A 21,340-nucleotide genomic window follows, 5' to 3' on the forward strand; every position below is an offset into this window, starting at 1 on the left:
TCTTGGTAAAAGGGGTTATGTTATTTTATTAGTCTTAAATTTGTATCTACAACAAAGGGACAAGCAAAATAAAATATGCAACAACTTCATGAAAAAGAAACCAAAGAGAAAGAGAGAGAAAAAAATACATTATCGAAGCACTTTTTGTTTTTTCATTTTTTAAGCAACTTTGAAATCTAAAAGAAACTTTACAATATAAAGAAACATACAAAGAACATCTTAATTTACTACACAAGACAGAAAGAGTCCCTAAGACAAGGATCCAAACTACCCTAAACATGAAATACAAAGCAAACCCAGGAGACAGACTGCTTTATACTCAATACTGTATTTCGTTCGGCAGAAAGAACATCGGTGAAGGAGTTTTTTTTTCTTTCTTGTTCCGCACCTCATCTCCACGCTAATATTACAGTATCGTACAGCGTCACAATAGAATTACAGAAATGGCCAACAACGTGAGTGGTTTACATACAGAGGACTGGCCGAGGAGAAGAGACCGCAACCTATAAAACACTATCTCAAGAGAACAGGAAGGACACAACCCTCCGTTATTTATTTATTTTTTTAAACATCCTTCCTCCAAGCTTTTTTTTTTTTGTTTGTTTGTTTGTTTTTTAAAATTTAAATAGATAAAAATCCTTCATAGTAAAGTCTGCGATGCGTGGTCCCTTTAGCACACGAAGAGACGACTTGCTGTGTTCTTGTATGTCCATATACATTAAAATGCGGGCTGCTGTTTGGAAAGTGCAAAGTGAGGAAAGCATCGTGAGGCTTTCGCCCTCCGCATAAACATCCTCCTGTGGAGCGAACGGTACCGCTTACTTTCCTGTTCTCCGAAAACATGACGTCATTTTACTAAGTAGAGGCTGACAAAAATCTTTACATTTGCATGATTTAGTACATCTGTACAGTGGAACAGAGTCAAGGACAGAGAATGGCGACTCTTTTAACTACAAACACGGGTTCTTTTGCTTTACATATATATTTTTTGCCTTTTTTTTTCGCGTAACCCCAATATCTCGTAGTATTCATTGGTAGTGACTGAAATATCAAAACATGTCAATGATATCAAAATGCATTTTACAGTATTTACAAACAAACAAAGTAATAAAATAAGATAGACGCTGTATAAATGTGTGACTCTGTGTACATCGTGTCGTCGAGATGTGGAGAACTTAAAAATAGGTGCTGTGTGTGTGTGTGTGTGTGTGTGTGTGTGTGTGTGTGTGTTTATGTAATCAGCAGGAGGATTTTAGCAATTAGCTCTGATATTTACCGGTTCCTTTTGACCCTCTAATAACCATTTCATGGAGATTTCCAAAAACACATTTTGTTTAAAGGGATAGTGCACTGAAAAACAAAAATGCTGTCATCTTTTAATGCATTTTTTTTTTTTTGTTTAGAACATAAAATAAGATACTTTGAAACATGTTGATGTCCATAGTTTTGGTTACCATTGACTTTCAACATTTTATAAAATATCTTGTTTACTAGTATGGTCCACCCAAAAATAAAAATTCTGTCATGGTTTAATCTCCAAATCTGGATGAAATTTTCTTCTTTAGAACATAAAGTAAGATGCTTTGAAGAATGTTGATGTCCAGAGTTTTGGTTCCCATTGACTTTCAACATTTTATAAAATATCTTGTTTACAAGGATATTCCACTCAAAATAAAAAGTTCTGCCATCGTTTATTCTTCCTTGTGTAATTCCACATTTGCACGACTTTTTTCCCGCTAGAACATAAAATAAGATATTTTGAAGCATGTTGATGTTCATAGTTTTGGTTTCTTCTGACTTTTAATATTCTATAAAATACCTTGTTTAATAAGATAGTCCACTGAAAAAGAAAAACTCTGTCATCGTTTAATCTCCAAATCTGTATGACACTTTTTTTCTTTAGAACAAAATAAGACACTTTGAAGAATGTTGATATACAAAGTTTTGGTTCCCATTGACTTTCAACATTCAATACAATATATTGTTTACTAGGATAGCCCACTGAAAAATAAAAATTCTGCCATTGTTTAATCTTCCTTGTGTAATTCCAAAATTGACTTTTTTTTTTCTTCTCTAGAACATATGATAAGATACTTTGAAGAATGTAAATATACAAAGTTTTGGTTCCCACTGTCATTCAACACTATAAAATACCTTGTTTAATAAGATAATCCAATGAAAGAAAAAGATTGGTCATTGTTTAATCTTCCTTTTGTAATTTTAAATTTGCATGCATTTTGTCCTCAAAAACATAAAATAAGATACTTTGAAGAATGTTGATGTACAAAGTTTTGGTTCTCACTGGCTTTCAAAATTCTATAAAATATCTTGTTTATAAGATAGTCCACAGACAAAAAAAAAAAAAAAATTCTGTCATCATTTAATCTCCAAATCTGTATGACTTTTTTTAAAACATAAAATAAGATACTTTGAAGAATGTTGATGTCCATAGTTTTGGTTCCCACTGACTTTCAACATTCTATAAAATATCTTATTAAACAAGATCATCAAGAATGTGTCTGGAATTTGCTTAATTTCATTAGATTTAGCATCATAACATCGTGTCCTAACAACATGTGAAGTGACAAGATTCCAGCGACAAAAAGTTTGTCACGAAACAACAGAAACATTTAAATACCAGCCATTCAGAAGCACAGAATAGTGCACTGCCATTAAAAAAGGACAGGTTTATAATAGAATTAATACATATTAAACCTCATGAACATTATTAAAGTGCATGCTGAGCGATTGATGTTGTTGGCTTGCACTAAGTTAGAGCTCTAACGTTTAAGTTTATGAGTTTGCTAGTTATTTTATTTTAAAATCGGAGGTAAACTGTCTGTTGTCGCATTTAGACTCATACTGGTGTTATTTAACATTGAATAAAGCCCATAACCTGCACCTGAGGTGATCATTTTCATAGTAGTTTATGCTGTTGTTCCTGTGGCGACGTCACAGAAATAGAAACTACTATACATAGAAATAAATTTGCCTTCGCAGATGGTTAGGACAAAAACTCATTTTAACATGGTAAAAATAGCTTTTATCACATGTTGTTAGGACATGCTGTAAAGTCATCATCAATATCTTCCATTCCCACTGTATAAACAAAAATTGCAATGGAAAATAATGATGACGGAATTTTCATTTTTGCACACTCCATACGTTTAGAATACGCAACACATAGTCATATGAAATGCATATTATAAAACACTGGTTGTCAGGAATATGCAGCTCTCAAACAGTACTCCACATTACTGACCCATCACCATTTAAAAAGCGCTGCTATCTATTGTTTTTGGTGTAATATAGAACACGTAATTAACAAAATGTGCTTTAGGAGGTGGACTCCATTTCAACACCTGAAACTATATCCAGTATGATGAGCACCGGGTCAACAGGAACCTCAGTTGAAATGTCATGTGACTAGAAGCGCCCCTGTTCAGATTCATGCAGAAGGAATAGCATGAGGAACAGAACGATACAAATCTTTCAAGAGGTATCTCAGACTGGCATATTTACATGTGTACAGTATGTCCTGATGGGTCGCATGCGAGACGTTGTGCACAAGAAATCCATTCATGAATAAAAACAACGAATAAATAAGTTGCGATCGCGGCAAGTCTGTGTTTGAGTCAAGTTTAGGACTAGTTCAATGTATAACAGCATGTTCTCATCTGTCTGCGAATAGCTATTCAGGGGCGTAACATGAAGGGGCGTATTTTGTAGTAAGATAGAGGCCTAACTTGCAGTTATCGAGATCCAGTTGAACCATGCAAGATGTCACAACGAGTTGTTGGCAAGATGGCGGAAATGCTTATAAGAGAACCTTTTCTCCAAATATTTTCATGAGTTTTCTGCAAATTCATCCACAACCAAGTCATTTAATATTTATTTTCATATTCAGTCATTTAGCAACTCCACCATGCAACTCACTGACTTCTTCATCCGTTTTGTCATGACAGTTAGCCTACTCGGCGTCGCCCCCTGTTGTTGCAAATAACAGTACAATGGCGAGTGATTCAAGTATGAAAGTCTCTTAACTCGCTATGATGGTTGGGTTTAGGTTTGGGGAGGTGTAGACTTTAATAACCATGATGGTTGGGTTTTGGTTTGCGGAAGGTGTAGACATTAATAACGATGACAGTTTGATTTAGGGTTGGGGAGGTAGAGACGTTAATAACGATGATGGCTGGGTTTAGGTTTGGGAGAGGTGTAGACATGAATAATGATGATGGTTGGGTTTAAGTTTTTGAAAGGTGTAAACATTAATAGCTGTGATGGTTGGGTTAAGTGTTGGGGTAGGTGTAGATGTTAATAACTTGATGGTTGGGTTTAGGTTTGGGGAGGGGTAGACGTTAATATTGATGATGGTTGGGTTTAGAGTTGGGGATGGTGTAGACGTCAATAACAATGATGGTTGGGTTATGGGTTGGGCTAGGTGTAGATGTTAATAATGATGATGGTTGGGTTTAGGTTTGGGAGAGGTGTAGACATGAATAATGATGATGGTTGGGTTTAAGTTTTTGAAAGGTGTAAACATTAATAGCTGTGATGGTTGGGTTAAGTGTTGGGGTAGGTGTAGACGTTAATAACTTGATGGTTGGGTTTAGGTTTGGGGAGGGGTAGACGTTAATATTGATGATGGTTGGGTTTAGAGTTGGGGATGGTGTAGACGTCAATAACAATGATGGTTGGGTTATGGGTTGGGCTAGGTGTAGATGTTAATAATGATGATGGTTGGGTTTAGGTTTGGGAGAGGTGTAGACATGAATAATGATGATGGTTGGGTTTAAGTTTTTGAAAGGTGTAAACATTAATAGCTGTGATGGTTGGGTTAAGTGTTGGGGTAGGTGTAGACGTTAATAACTGATGGTTGGGTTTAGGTTTGGGGAGGGGTAGACGTTAATATTGATGATGGTTGGGTTTAGAGTTGGGGATGGTGTAGACGTCAATAACAATGATGGTTGGGTTATGGGTTGGGCTAGGTGTAGATGTTAATAATCATGATGGTTGGGTTTAGGTTTGGGGAGGGTGTAGACGTTAATAACTCTGATTGTTGGGTTTAGGTGGGGAGTAGGTGTAGACATTAATAACTGATGTAAAGCGCCATCTGGCCGATAACAGTTTTGACATTTGGGTCTTAATAACTTCAAGTTACACCTTTAACTTACTACAAGTTATGCCCCTTCATGTTATGCTTCCACTTTGCAGTCCGCAGACAAGATCTACTCCACGTTTTCGACTCTAGTATGACATCACTTCCTGTCGACAGATTGTTTTAGACTGGAAAACGTGTTTGTTTGTTTTTTTGAGACGCAGGCTGGTCTGAAGAGGTTAAAGTCACTGCTGGTTTTTACTCAACAGCGACAATAAAACTACTGTACATTTCCTGTACACAGACATAGAATAAAAGATACCTTTTTAATCAGCGGGAGGTAAGATTTCACAGCAAACACAAAACGTAGCGCAGACTTCCAGCAGAAGCCATGACACGTTTTTGTGCATTATGGATGTGTGCTTTTTCTGTCAAATTTATGGTTTACATACAATGTGCCCCTTTCAGAAAAAAACAATCAAAACCTAACCAATAATCATCATTACAATATTATTCAAATAAAAATTAAATCATCAATTGATAATAATACAATACATACACAGAATAATGAAAAAGTTCATTGCCGAACCCAACGTGACGAGCTTCCTCTTGCATTTACACGATAAAATGGAGGAAAAAAAGGTGCAGATATTTCCCACTGTAAAAACGACTGCATCCGCTCAAGATTTAAAAAAAAATGAATCAAAAAAAGTGGAGTGAGTTCGTAAAGATCATACAGCGAGCAGCCCGGTGAAACTGCTCAAACATACACACACATATACACACACACACACATACACACACACATACACCTGCCTTCCTGTGTGTGTTCAGCCCTGTTAGTGTCCTGAACTAGGGAGGAAGTCCGGGAGGCAGGGAGATTCAGTCAACAAGCTCTTCCTGTGGCTCTGGGGCTGTTTCCTGTTGCCGCTGGCCATTTTGCACAAGCCGGGATGGGCCACTTTCATGTGAGTCCTCTGCTCATGGGACGTCCCAGAAGGCTGTGCAGAAAAGGCCAGAGATCCGATGGGCAGAGGGTGCCGGGGGTCGGGTGGCGAGAGGGGGCGAGGTTAAAAAGGAATGGGGGCAGTCGGAGGAGGTTTGAAAACGAAACGAAAAAGAAAAGCCCAAATAAAATGATATCAGACGAAATCACACACTCATCGTCATGTTGGGTGAATACTGGAAAGAGAGAAAGGGAGGGTATATAGAGGGAGGTGAGAACTCCACACAGAGCAAATACAAGATGGTTGTGTCATCACTGAGTATGTTGACATGGACACCAATAATCCCATTTACTATGATTAAGACAATACTCTGATCAAGATTCTACCATGTAAACAGCGATTTTTTTTATTCATTTAATGCCATTAAGATCATAATCGATAGTCGACAGGATAGACTATTCACACACGGCTGATTGACACTATTCTTTGACCTAAAGAGTCAATGAAGGACAACAGACACGTGCATCCTGACATGCAGAGTTTTTTTCTCCCATACGGCGTGCCAATATCAAATTACAATAAAACTACACATTTCCAGCAGTTCAAACTCGCTTTTTCTGCATAAAATAATCATGAATGAAAGTGAACGTGCCAAACTGCAATTAAAGTCGACAAATTAAAAATTAAACACCCAAAATTACATGAAACTCCAGAGGAAATGTGGAAAGCGCAGTGACGCAATGACATTAATCTATGTAAAACGGGATCATGAAAGGAACATTCAAAAAGTAACTCATATAAACTTATTGTCTTATTTAAATTAAGACAATTAATTTGATTACTGATGTCCATGTAAAATCTCAAAATACAGCAAGATGCATGATTTTGTCGACAAAGCAGTAAACCAAGACAGACAACTTCAAGATAAAAGACCTAAGTGTCTTTCCGGAAAACTGCTGGTCTTTTATAATAAAAGCCATTCCAGCACTCACTCTTGGACTGAATCATTAACACTTACAAATCAAATGTTTTTCAATCTCTCTCTTTTTTTATATACTGTACATATTTGATGTTCTGGTCTGTTATACATTTTATGTCCACTAGATGGGGCCTTCTGAGTGCCTGCTGGGCAGATCTACACCACTGCTCAAAGATTTGGGGTCTGTAGGAGATGTACTATTTATATTTAATATATATATATATATATATATATATATATATATATATATATATATATATTTTTTTTTTTTTTTTTTTTTTTAGTGGAAGCCAAGATTAAAAACACAGAAAGTTGAACGTGATTGTTACATAATTTTTATTACAAAATAATTGTAACCAAAATTTGCTACAGTTACTGCAAGAAAAATGTAATTAGGGCCCTCTCCCGGGACAGCATGCCAAACAAGCTTTTTGTAAATCATGAGTCTTGAATTTCCTGTTGGGGTTTTTGCATATGCTTTATTTTTTTTAACATAACTTTTTTGATGAATTTTATTAATGAATAGTCCCTTATTTATCAGGGGTCGCCACAGCAGAATGAACTGCCAACTATTCCAGCATAAGTTTTATGCAGCGAATGCCCTTCCAGCCGCAACTCAGTACTGGGAAATACTCATACAATCTCACATTCACATTTGCACTCAAACACTGCGGCCAATTTTGTTTACCCAATTCACCAGTACCGCATGCCTTTGGACTGAAGGGGAAACTGGAGCACCCGGAGGAAACTCACACGAACATGGGGAGAACATGCAAACTCCACACAGAAATGCCAACTGGTCCGGCTGGGACTCCAGTGACCAGAGACCTTTTTGCTGTGGGGCGACAGAGCTAATCTGATCTCAAAAGTGTTAATAACTATTTCCTCTTTTGATTAAAAACCCATGTTTAATCTAAAAACTTTTGATGAAAAGTACACAGAATTAATATTTATCTGCTTAGCTTCAAATAAACAAGTATAAAGTAATGTGGAGAAAGGCAATAAAAGTTTTTACTTCTAATGCTGATCAATTTACGTGTCCTTTCCTGATTAAAGTTCCCGTGAAGTGCATTGAAATACGCATTTTTGATTCAATGTTTGATGTAATCTCTACTGAAAAATGACAAGAGGGCGGGACATAGAGTAGCTCCTCCCCTTTAAAAAAAACAGCCAATGGCGTTTAATTTTTATCACAGCTCTGCCAGTGAGAGTGTTTGAGCTCAAGTGCATCAAATGAAAAGTGTGTTGAAGGGGGCGGGGCATGCCAAATACTAGAGAGCTTTTGATAGGTCAAGAGTTGATGAGAAACTAAAGGGGTACCGTGAAAAAAAATCATTGATCTATTTTAGTCAGAAGTGACAAAACACAAGCTTTGCATGTTTAAAGCAGACTTATATTTTCGAAACGCAACTTTTGGTATTGTTTTGGAGCGCACTAGCTAATAGATATCCTAAAACTAACATCTAAAAAATGTATTTTATTTCCATGGGACGTTTAAGTATTCAAGCATGGAGTGACCCCAAATGTTTGAACAGTAGTGTATATGGTTGGAAGGTGAAGGGAACGGCAGGTCTCTGGGATCGGGTCAGAATTTACTCACACTTTCACTTTGGAATGGGTTGAGGAAGTTGCCTCCCATTTCTCCGTCATCCCGCGGTGTGCCGGGTGGGTTGTTCATGCCTGCCATGTTGTTGGGCGAGTTCTGCAGCAAAAGCAATGTGAGGATAAGACAATTGAGGATAAAATGTGAAAACATACATAAATTAATGCTGACTATGTAAACCTTTCTTACCTTTGGCAACCCATCCATGTCACCAGAGCCTGAAATAGATCAAATAAATTCAGTATATAGGTGTATGATTATATAAAGTATTATTATGATGTAGCGAAATGTGGATTTAACGCTTACCTAACGATCCGTTCATATGATGAGGTTCCATGCCACCCATGCCGCCCATTGGGCCATCTGGACCAGGACCCATAGGGAACTAAGAAACATAAAAACAATCTTATTCAACCAACCACGCCACATCTAGTCATTTCAGACCATTATGCAATACAATTTAAAAGAGTAAAAAGTCCCCTTTGATTCATCCAAGGGCATTTGTTTATATGAAAACAATGATCATAATGTGACATCTAGGATTAATACAAGTAAAGCATAATGTACAATCAGGCATCACTTTATTACAAACAAATCCAGACAGGTCTTAAATCACACTAAGGGGGGTTCTTTTGTATCCCAGGGTTTTATCTCTGACGGAACATTATGAAACTTACTATATGACTCCTTGGCAGATAAATAAATAACTGGACATTAAATATTGATTCGAGTTCAAATTGCAGCATTATGTAAGGAGAAAGAGACCATGATGTGATGTGAGAGCTAGCACTACAGAAAAGAGCACAGCTAGAGATAATACACAAATGTTTGACTGCTAAATGTTACAATTAACCAGAATCAAGTAGTCAAAAGAGTTGTATAATAAATCATACATAACATGTCTGGAAATCAAACTTTAGCTGTGAATTTGCAAATACATTAGATGTGTCAAAAACAGTCAGTGATATATATGTGACTGTATGACTGACAGTTTTTTGCTCATTAAAAACATTCAATAATATTAATAATATATACTGTTGGGCATGTTCCTTTAAAATAGTAATTAGTTATAGTTAACTTCAGAGTTAGTAACTGAGTTACATAATTATGATAATATAATATAATATAATATAATATAATATAATATAATATAATTAATATAATATAATTAATATAATATAATGATTATAAAACTACCATGGAAAGTAACTATTGTGTTACTTAAAAAAAACTTAAATATGAAATATTGTACACTAATCTACACTATTTTAATGTTGTTGTGAAACAATGTGAAAGACAACTATCAAATTCAACATATTATAAATAGTATCATTACTATAGTTAAGCACAATAAAAGACAATAGATGGTTTAGAACTTAAAGACATTATTTTGTTTAATTTTGTCTGAGTAATAAGTGATGGAGAGCAGTGGAGAAAAGTCAAGTTTTAGTTAATTTAATGACGTGGCTTTGTCTCATCCTTTCGTAGCAGTTATCACCTGTGTAGCCACTAATGTAACGACGTGAGGTGCTTAATTTGAATAGAATTCTTGTCACCGACACACAAGTTGCACCATACATAAAAATTCTTGCCTTTCACCTCAACTATGGAAAAGTAGTGCTTATATTTACCATTTGAAAACACTACCATTGAATTTGTTGGATTTTCCATTATTCTGACTCCTGGTCACTGGTGTGTGTGTGTTAATGCCCATCCTACTCTGTCTCCGATTGGCAAATGATGGAAATGTATTCTATTTAAACCAATCATCATCTTCTCAGTTACACTACATCAACAGATACACCAATCATTATCACCGGTTGGTTATGTTTCCCACCCCAGCCCCAGAAAGAGAGGTCCTATGGCTGGAGAGAGACGCTGCTCTTATGAAAACCGCTTTAGTGTTCTCGATTATAGTAATGTGCATTTTATTGTCAGTAACAGCAGTGGCACTGTAACGGGGAAAAGAGTAATTCAATTGATTACTTGTTACTGAAAAAAGTAACACCGTTAGTAAAACCATCTATTTATATATACAGTTAAAGTCAGAATTATTAGCCCTCCTCTTTATTTTTTCCCCCAATTTCAGTTTAACGGAGAGAAGATTTTTTCAACACATTTCTGAACATAATCGTTTTAAAAACTTAAAAAACTAATTTTTAATGTGACAGTAAATAATATTTGACTAGATATTTTTAAGACACTTCTATAAATCTTAAAATGACATTTAAAGGCTTAACTAGGTTAATTAGGTTAACTACGCAGGTTAGGGTAATTAGGCAAATTATTGTATAATGATGGTTTGTTCTGTAGGAAAAAAATTTAGCTTAAAGGGGATAATAATTTTGTCCGTAAAATGGTATTTAAAAAATTTAAAACTGCTTTTATTCTAGCCAAAATACAATAAATAAGACTTTCTCCAGAAGAAACAATATTATCAGACATACTGAAAATTCAAAAAATTATTAAATCTGACTTCAATTGGATGTAGATTTAATTTTGTAGTCAAGCTTTAGCTCAATAATCTGTAAGCCGTGGCAACAATTCTGCGACAGCTCTTACAAATGACCTGTTTTTGTGACTTTGAAAGCAAAATATTCCCATATTACCGACATGCTGTTTTTCTTTGATATTAATTTGTTTATTAATGCTTCTAAAGCAGCAGACACCATCATCCAATCTGTCCGCACTTTCCTGTTTGTTTTCTTCTCTTTTTATTGTGGGTCTTCCGCATAGTTCGGTCACAAATCTATCTGGGCAGAATGCTCACTCAATTGGCTAGTAAGACTATGATAGCTCTGGGCGGGGGAAATTAAATAATACATATATATTTCATATCACTCGCAGCTTCTTGCAATTAACCTATTGCAACGTTTTATATATAGATATAGTATAAAGTATACATTAAACAAAATTCACAGTCAAAACAAAATACTTATATTTTAAATTAATGCTCTGTAGTGACTTTTTTTTACATTTTCAACAGTGATAAAAAATGTTTGTTGAGATGACATGACACTGAAGACTTTTCAGCCATTATAATAATAAATTATATTAATTAAAACAGAAAACAACTATTAAATAGTAAAAAAGAAAAATCTTTCACAATATTACTGTTTTTACTGCATTTCCGAACAAATAAATCCAAACACAGGACACTTTGTTTCCCCCTCAGAAACATCTTACCACTTCCAAATAGTATTTTCAGAACACCTGAAAAATTAAACATAGCAAAGCTCAAGGTAAAACATACATTGGGTCTGTTCCCTCCCGGTCCAATAGGGTTCATCATAGTGTAGATATTTTCACTGGAGTTTGTGGAGTCTACAAAAGAACAGAAAGCCACTGTTAACTCCAAAGAAAAAAACGTATCTCAAATAATAGACCACAGCATATTGGAATAGCCAAGCGCACTACAACACCACACTAGATCAATACAGAACATGGCTGGCCAGGATTAATCACCATAATAAATGTACCGCTTCAATGATTTATAGCTTGTGTGTGCGAGAGAAACGAGAAGGGAGACGCTCATAATCTGCTCTCCCGCATCACAAACAGTGGAGTGGAATTACATTAACATAGTGGGAGGGATGGCGATGATGTCACATGTTTTTGTTTTCCTGCCAGAGAAAGAGGCACAGGTAACCTTGCGGTGATATTGGCTTCGGTTTAGGGTGTTAAATAGGGTGCGCTATACATGGACATGCTCTATAGGTGAATTAAATTAACTAAATTTGCCTTAGAATATGAGTGTGTGTGTAAATGCAAGAATGTATAGGTGTTTCCCAGTACTGGGTTGCAGCTGGAAGGGCATCCGTTGTGTAAAACAGGGCTGGCCAACCCTCTTCCTGGAGATCTACCTTCCTGCAGATTTCAGTTGCAACCCATATTAAACACACCTGCCTGTAATTATCAAGCGGCTTTCAGGTCCTAATTAATTAGTTCAGGTGTGTTTGATCAGGGTAGGAGCTAAACTCTGCAGGAAGGGAGATCTCCAGGAACAGGGTTGAGCACCCCTGGTGTAAAACATATGCTGGAATAATTGACGGTTCATTCCACTGTGGTGACCCCTGATGAATAAAGAACTAAGATAAAGGAAAATGAATGACTGAATGGAGCAAGAAAACGTTACTTTACCTCCTGGGCTTGGCATTATGGGAGTTCCTGGTGGACCGCCTCCTCCTGGTGGACCCTGAGGGAATGAAAAACACACACAAAGCCATTCTTAGCTTGTTCTGTGTGTATAAAAGTACCTGCCGCACTCTCAGAGAACTATCCGATTTAAACAAAGACACACACACAAGGCACAGGGGAGCCATTAAGCCGCTTTGACTAATGTGCAGATATTTTACTTTTAAGAGAGGCGATGCTTGAGGCAAAACTAGGCTGAATGGTAATTGCTCAAGTAAAATCAATACATTTAGAAACTTTAATATGTGCTTAGTTATGCTTTTAGTTTACAAAGGGAAACTGAATCATGCAGTTTTCCTTTGAGCTAAAGGCAGCCCAGAAAAAAGCAGGAAAAATAAATCTGTAAAATGCTTTGTGAATTGGCGGTATTAAAGTATGTTCGCCTGAAACATTGCTGCCGGCTGCTTTTGAGGAGTTATTTTCGATTAGCGTGTTGATGATGAAGGTCAGCGTCACCTTCCAGAGCAAGCTGACATGCCCTCTTGTGCACTAAAGAGTACATTCGTGCTAAGATTAATATTCTGTCATCATTTATTCCTCGTGTCATACACAAACGCTTGTCTAAAGTTTTAAAACATTCGTGAAGAGTTCAAAATAAATTTGTTTGTTTAACAGAGACAACACAATTCACATCATTATACAAACACAACCGATGTTGTGTACATACTGTAGGGCATATAGCATGAAGCTAATTTCCAGTCCTCGTCCCTGCATAGGCTTTACATAAAAATAAATTCAAATTTAATTTAAAAACATTACAACATACATAATGTGTGAGTCAATCTGCAAACTAAAGGAAAATGTAGACTTGAAGACATCTGAAGAGACATGGTCAATTTATGATGAACAGATTTAAAGGGGTAGTTCACCTAAAAATGAAAATTGACTCACGTTTTACTCTCCCTCGAGTGGTTCCAGAATTTATTATACACCCGACGCAATGTGGAGCTAGGTGTGACGCAATTGTTGTTTGTTAGTTTCAGCTTGGCGCAAGAGTCGTTTTGACGTTTTGCGCCATGCTGTTTAAATAGTAAATGCATTTGTGCTCATATGTGCGTTTTGGTCTAAAAAAAGAAAGCGTTTTGAGGCACATTGCTGGCACGTTGCTATTTTGAGAAACTATAATAGTCTGTTCTATAGACCAAAACAAAACCGGTTTAAAGTCCAGCGCAGATCGTGTTAGGCATTATAATATTATATAATAATTAATTATTATATTATTAGTAATGTTTTTTTATTTGCAAAATTTGTATTAATAAGTTGCATGTCACTCTTAGAAAATAGAAATAGGTGCTTGAGAAAGTGCTTAAAAGTCCTTGATTTTCATCGAGTTGTGGCTTTATGAACCCTGCTTCCACCACTAGAGGGCATGTATTCACAACAATCAAAGACAAACACAAGACAAGAGTGTGAAATCTCATTGGATCTCACTTTTCATGCAAGCATGATTTTGTTAATAATCGAATTTAAATACTGCCAAAAAAAAGTTTGTTGGTTTAATATGAATAAAAAATAGGTTCAGAAGATTTGCATTTAACCTCACATTTCTTTTTTTTCTTTCTTTTATATAAATCTCCTTACAAACGCTTTGAAAGGACAAAATGGTAGTTCAGAAGATGAGTTCTCAGGTTTCTTGTGGATTTGAAATGACATGAGGGTAAGTGAATGATGATTTTATTTTCATTTTGGAGTAAACAAACCTTTCAAAAACAAATGATTGTGCTACATTATGATGTTAACCATTGGCAATATTTTAAGGAGACTGCATTACCTATAACAGAAGCTCAAAATAATTCTTAAATTGCTATTTTTTTAACCTTAAAGCCACTTAATATGCTATTATAAAATGTCCTAATTTTGTTTTATGTCTCCTATAATAGGTTTACATCCATTCAAGATCAAAAACCACTATAATTCTCCCACAATAAGCATTTCAGAATCACCTCACCACGTCACACTTCTATGTTACGCATTACATCATGGCTCACTTTAAACAAAAACCTACATCTCATCATCCCAAAATGAAAGTTATTATATTTTAATGAAAATTACAATGGTAGCTATGAAGTGGTTACTTTTTTATGCATTAAAACATTTCATATATGCTATGAGAAGTTAATTTTGATGTAATGTTTGGTACTTACCACATAGTTGCCTGGAGACGAGGAGGAGTATGCTATCTGTCAATCCAAAAAAAAATAAGAAAAAAAAAACTAAGAGGAAAGGCAACCATATCAATAGTTATGTCTATAGCAGATAACCCTGAGTTCCTACTATCCAAATGGGATGCCACTTTTAAAACATAGTGCGATAAGGGTCTTATGATAATTGATTAGTTATTTAATGAAAACACTATGCACTCATTTTTTTATCTTAAAGACAAATTTATGTTTTCATCAAGTGACTTCTTTCGATACTTACAATTAAGAAGCTATATTACAAATCATAAAGAAAAGAAAATATTTAAAAAAAAAAAAGTCCCAACTAATGTGGAACAGTATTTTATTGATATAAAAAAACAAAAATGACTACATGAAAGACACATATCACAGATATTTAATAGACTAATTATGGATTCAACAGATAACACCCTTCATATTAAGGCAAAATAGGAATCCGAACTTAATGAAAAAATTGAGGATGATATTTGGGAAAACATATGTTCAGAATCTCATAAGGGGATCAATGGCCATAATTGGAAAGAGTTAGACTGGAAAACAAAAATTAGGTTTTTTAGAACACCGCTGATGGTCTCAAAATATGTTAACCGTCCACAGTCAGAAGAATACTGGAGGGGTTGCGGGAATGTGGGTAATCACGCACATATATTTTGGGAATGTCCAAAAATACTTGCATTTCGGCAAGGGGTAAAGATTGAGATAATGAAAATTATGCAGTTAGATATACCTTTTACTCCCCTGTTTTTCTTGCTTGAAGGGATACCCCAGGATATATATATATATATAATAAAAAACAGATATATAGACTACATATACTTGTACTAAGTGCAAGAAAGACTATAACAATAAATTGGATAAAGCCGCACCCTCCAACAATAGTACAGTGGATAGAAAAACTTGAATCTATATATAGAATAGAGTATATGACTGCTCAACTTCAATTGAAAAATGTATGTTTTCTTTTTTTTTTGTAATTTGTTTTTATTTACATCTAGGGTTACTTTTTCTGTTGTTTTTTTTATTAATAATCGCTGCTGTCACTGAATTTTCTGATCTGTAAAATGTTTTAATGTATAAAAATATGTAAAAAAAAATGTAATGTGAATAAAAAAAAAAAAACTGAAGTAGGTAGTATAAATAAATAAATATACCACTTAACGGTGATATCACAATGTGCCGATATAATAATCTTTGGTATTGTATATAAAAACGCATCACAGAGCAGCCACAGGACATTTGTGAAGTCTTTTTTTGCAGCTCTAATGCACATCACATCTTGCAGACACCAGCGTATACATGAACTCACAGAGTTAGCGTTGGGGTTCGGCCACGGGCCACGTCCTCCAGGACCCCTGTGAGGAGAAGGGGGACAAAAAGAACAAAAAAAACAAGAGAAGGTTAACAAACATGATTGAATGGGATTAGATAGAGAATGTTTCTCATGTTGAAGGACTCACATGTTCATTCCTGGCATGCCTGGTCCACCTAGAGAGTTAGGAGGAGGCCTCATGCCACCATAGTTCTACAATGAGCAAATAAAAAAAAAAACAATCACATAACTCTAATAAGTGTAATCATTTATAACAAGTGTCCTGAATTAATAAATGAATAGATTTAATCGTATTCTATATAATTGCGTATAAGAATAATTACATACTAGGTAATTCAAATTTTTTTAATATCATTAGTATTTTTATATGTTTGTATATACATTTTATTTTATAAAATTCATATATTTACTATTTATATAATTTAATTTATTTACATAAATTTTATATAAAGCAAGGAAATTTTCACAGTATGTCTGATAATATTTTTTCTTCTGGAGCATTTCTTTTATTTCGGCTAGAATAAAAGCAGTTTTTAATTAAAAAAAAAAACATTTTAAGGTCAATATTATTAGCAAAAGGTAACGGATGGACTCTACATGCCTGGTTCCAACAGGGAAGCATGGAGGAGGAGGTGTGATGGTGAGGGGGAACTTTGTTGTTGACGCTGTTGGGGATTTATTCAAAATTAAAGGCATAATGAACCAGCATGGCTACCACAGCATCTTGCAGCGGCATGCTATTCCATGCGGTTTGCGTTTAGTTGGACCATCATTTATTTTTCAACGGGGCAATGACCCCATACACACCTCCAGGCTGTGTAAGGGCTATTTGAACAAGAGGGAGAGTGATGGGGTGCTGCGCCAGATGACCTGGTCCCCACAGTCACCGGACTTGAACCCAATCAAGATGGTTTGGGGTAAGCTGGACCGCAGAGTGAAGGCAAAAGGGCCAACAAGTGCTAAGCATCTCTGGGAACTGCTTCAAGACTGTTGGAAGACCATTTCAGGTGACTACCTCTTGAAGCTCATCAAGAGAATGCCAAGAGTGTGCAAAGCAGTAATCAAAGCAAAAGGTGGCTACTTTAAAAAAAAAACCTAGAATATGAGATATTTTCAGTTGTTTTACACTTTTTTTTTGTTATGTATTTAATTCCACATGTTAATTATGTGTATATTCAATCATAATGATTAATGATTGGATATACAAAATAATTACAAAGTAATTATAAATCAATAATAAATGCAAATGCAAATTATATAATTTAATAAAATAAATAAATGATTTATAAATGAAAATTGTTATAATTTTTTTGAGGTACATCATTTTCAATTCAGAGTTGAATCTTCACAATTTAGGGCAAAGTTATCAATATTATTTTGAAATTGATATGCTGTGGTGCAGAAGATCCAGCAATGGCGCAGCACAGGAATCTCTGTCCTTTATCGCCTGTCGTCCGCAGCGGTTGGGGATTCAACCAAACAGGTTGCTCCTCGTTCGCCACTCTGCTAACGAAGCTGTGCTCGGGCAGACGGAGGCCCACCTGTCAGCCTGCCTGCGGGTGGAGGCCAAAGTGTGACAGAGGCTTTCAGGCCTGAGGCTGCTTCTTTCTAACCCGAGCCTTTGTTCAGCGCTCTACCCAATTTGTCGAACAGATGCTGCACCAGCTGCCGATTTGTGCAGCACCTCGCTTGCCAAGAACCAAAAGGACAGAGAAAGAGACGAATAGAAAGAGAAGTGTAGAGGTTTCTTTCCGCCTTCTGCACAGGTGAATAAACAGGGCTTCAGAGCATCTCAGTCTTGTGTTGTTTGACTAGACGCTGGGTGAGTAGAAAGAGTGCACAAATATATGCCTACCTGAGGGCCCATGCCACCCATTCCTCTGGGGGGGTTCATTCTCATCGGGCCACCCATGTTAGGATGTCCTGGAAAATATTAAGGAGAATTGTGTTTATCACACAGGCAAAAACAATATATTATTGTTCAGAAGTTTGGAATGAGTAAAATTTTTATAGGATTTTAAAAATAGGATCACCAAGGCTGCTTTTATTTGTTTATAAATACAGGACAACATGTAAAATTGTGAAAAATTATTGTCATTTAAAATAACTATCTTTTTTTATTGGATGTTGTTTAAAATGTAATTTAGTTCTGTAAATAAAAGCTGATTTTTTTGCGTCATTAAATCAGTCTTCAGTGTTAAACGAGCCTTCAGAAATCATTTTAGTCGTTCTGTTTTGATAGACTATTGAGGCTCAATACTTAAAGCCTGATACTGAACTGAAATTCACTGAATTCTAGGCTAAATTCTGAATATACTAGGGAAAAAAAACAAAAAAACAAAGACGAAACCGAAAATGCTTTGTAATAAATATCAAACTAAAATTAAGTAATTTTGTAACTTGTATTTTAACTCATTTAAATACAAAAACATTTAAAAAACATAAGCCAATAAAATAAACACATTTTATTGACAGTAGAATATTATTGACTAAACCAGTCGAGAGGTATCTTTTTACCAGTGTTGCCAATGACAGCACAGTAGCGCTATTTCAAGCAGCAAGAGCAAGTACAACACATGGAAATGTTCTGTCTGCAAATATGAGCAGACTTTGCTTTTTTCTGTGAACGTATGTGATTCATGCATATACAAGTATACATCCTTATTAGCTAAAAATACAAAGAGTGGAATATTAAACTATTTTAAACTTTGACTGTGATGCATGCAAGTTGACCAACAAAACAACTTTGCTTGGTGCAACCCATTGAAATGAATGAGTTTCATTATGAAGCGCTTTCCGCATACTGTGTGAAAGCCAATTCAGGCCACACAGCTTCTAAGGCTGAGTATTTTTGTCCTTTTTGTCATGTTTGTTTTTATTTATTTTATTTTTTGTTGTGTATCCCTAGAAATTACATAATTACAAACTTAAATAAACTTTTTTTGGGGATTTTGTTTTGGCTCCTAAACATATTTGAACTACCATTGGTCCATGGCGATTATGTAGGTGTGTTCTGAAATGATTTTCCCTGATTTGTTTCTTATTCCACTGACATCAGACAGAAAAACATCCAAAACAACAACACTAGTCACATGAATACACTGGAGTGTGGACTACAGTATCTGCTGTACCAGAAATAATATCAATAATTTAATATAATAATTCAATATGTTCTTTTAAAAATTATTTTAAGTGGTTTTGTATCACAGCTTCCAAAAAAATGTGCCCAAAAAGTTTTTTTTACGTTGATGATAATAATACATGTTTGATAAGTAGCAGCTCAGTAATAATACTTACAATTCTTCAATCAAAGGAATAAATACATATTCCATATTATCTTCAATTTATTCATTTTCCTTCTGCTTAGTACCTTATTTATCAGGGGTCACCACAGCAGAATGAACTGCATTCCAGCATATATTTTACGCAGCAGATGCCCTTCTAGCCATAAGCCAGTACTGGGAAATTATGTTAAATTGTAGTAATATTTATAACTTACAAGTGAAGATAACTGTATTCATATAATATGCATTTTATCCTTTAATAGCTGAACTTTCAGCAGTATTACTGAGCTTCGTTAAAATTGGAAATATTATTACAGTTTAGGGAAACAGTTATCTTTAATTGTAAATTAGTTTTCCCTGTGTTTTTGGATAAAAAATGCAGTCTTGGTGTACAGAATATGTGTCTTTTAAAAATTGCGCTGATCACAAACGATTGACTAGCAGTGTACTGCATATTCTAAAGCCTATGTGGTTCTGAGTATTGGAAAAGCTCTCTGGATGTTACCTTGTGGTCTGGTAGGGTCCAAACTGTTTGGCAGGAGTGGTTGTGAACCTGGAACTCCTACGGGAGGCTGAGAAGCACAGAAATCAAGGAAGGTCAATGAAATGCATGGAAAACCACAGAATTCAGGATCTCAATAACTTTCATAGTCTACAATGCAAAATGTATATAAAAGAAAGCATTTGTTTGACTGTAAATTAAACTCTGTGCAGAAAAGTAATTGAACTGGGCTCCTACAAAAAAAAAAGAAATGAGAGCTTTACATGTAGTGTTAGTATTGCTGTAGTAAGAAACATCATTTTACATTAACAACACAAACTAGAAATACTGTTGGCTTCCTTCAGGTATTCCTTCAGTCAGAATTAATCTGCATTTATATGTAAAAAATAATGCCTGTAAAATTCCCAAAGCTAATTTTGACACTAAATTTAACTGGTCTTTAAAATAAGTAAATAAAAGACATATTGTAATTGCATAAACTGTATAGGAGTAATTGATATAAATCGAATTAATTATAAAGCAGAAATTAATAATGACAATTCTTATATTCATTTTTAAAAGATAACCAGAAACATATATACAAGTCTTAAAATAAATAGGCTTGATAAAAATATAAATACGATTTAATAAAAAAATTCTAAAGCTATTGTGTGTGCGCGTGTGTGTGTGTGTATGCATATGTATGGATTATTGAACAAACATTTTGATTGATTGATTGCTTGATTGATTTATTTGTTTATTTATATATTTATTTGTTTATTTGTTGCCACATCAGCAACTTTGGGCTATTTCATGACAAGATAAAGATCCATAAAAACATTACATAAGAACAACTTCATATTTTATTAAGAAATGATACACAAACAAATATAAATAGTAATAATAAATAAATTAAATTCATAAAAACTGTATATTAAAATTTAAATATAATTTTTCAATTCATTATCTACATTATCTGTCTCTGAAATAAAAACATAAATACAGTGAATAAAAAAATACTTCATCCCAAAACTGTCTATAATAAGACCCTGTCACATTTTATAAGTGTAAATGTACGTTTCTGGTAGAATTTCCCAAATAAAAATGAGTCAACCAATCCGGCATGTAGTATAAAGAATGTGTTCGTGCCTGGTCTCAAAAATAAATTTTCAAAAGTGTCTTACATGTATTTTCAGGTTGATTTCTGAACAAACATTTAAACAAATCCAAAAAAGTGATATAAA

At 34.9% G+C, this 21,340-nt stretch overlaps 1 protein-coding gene across 11 annotated transcripts in view; it reads right to left on the bottom strand.

Annotated features, from left to right (window-relative positions):
- Positions 1-21,340, bottom strand: part of zgc:110158 — a 147,739-nt gene continuing 126,399 nt past the window's right edge. For 2 of the 11 annotated variants that reach the window (NM_001020567.3, NM_001362582.2), the window contains 13 exon segments: positions 1-4,144; positions 4,327-4,495; positions 4,724-6,280; positions 8,625-8,726; positions 8,817-8,845; positions 8,934-9,012; positions 11,881-11,951; positions 12,768-12,822; positions 14,966-15,001; positions 16,308-16,353; positions 16,459-16,523; positions 18,187-18,254; positions 20,121-20,187. In NM_001020567.3, coding sequence (NP_001018403.1) covers positions 6,251-6,280; positions 8,625-8,726; positions 8,817-8,845; positions 8,934-9,012; positions 11,881-11,951; positions 12,768-12,822; positions 14,966-15,001; positions 16,308-16,353; positions 16,459-16,523; positions 18,187-18,254; positions 20,121-20,187 — 648 coding nt within the window. In that variant the 3' untranslated portion in view covers positions 1-4,144; positions 4,327-4,495; positions 4,724-6,250. 11 annotated transcript variants of the gene reach the window in all.

The sequence above is a fragment of the Danio rerio genome, chromosome 2 (assembly GCF_052040795.2).
Source record: "Danio rerio strain M-AB ecotype USA chromosome 2, GRCz13ab, whole genome shotgun sequence".
NCBI lineage: Eukaryota > Metazoa > Chordata > Actinopteri > Cypriniformes > Danionidae > Danio > Danio rerio.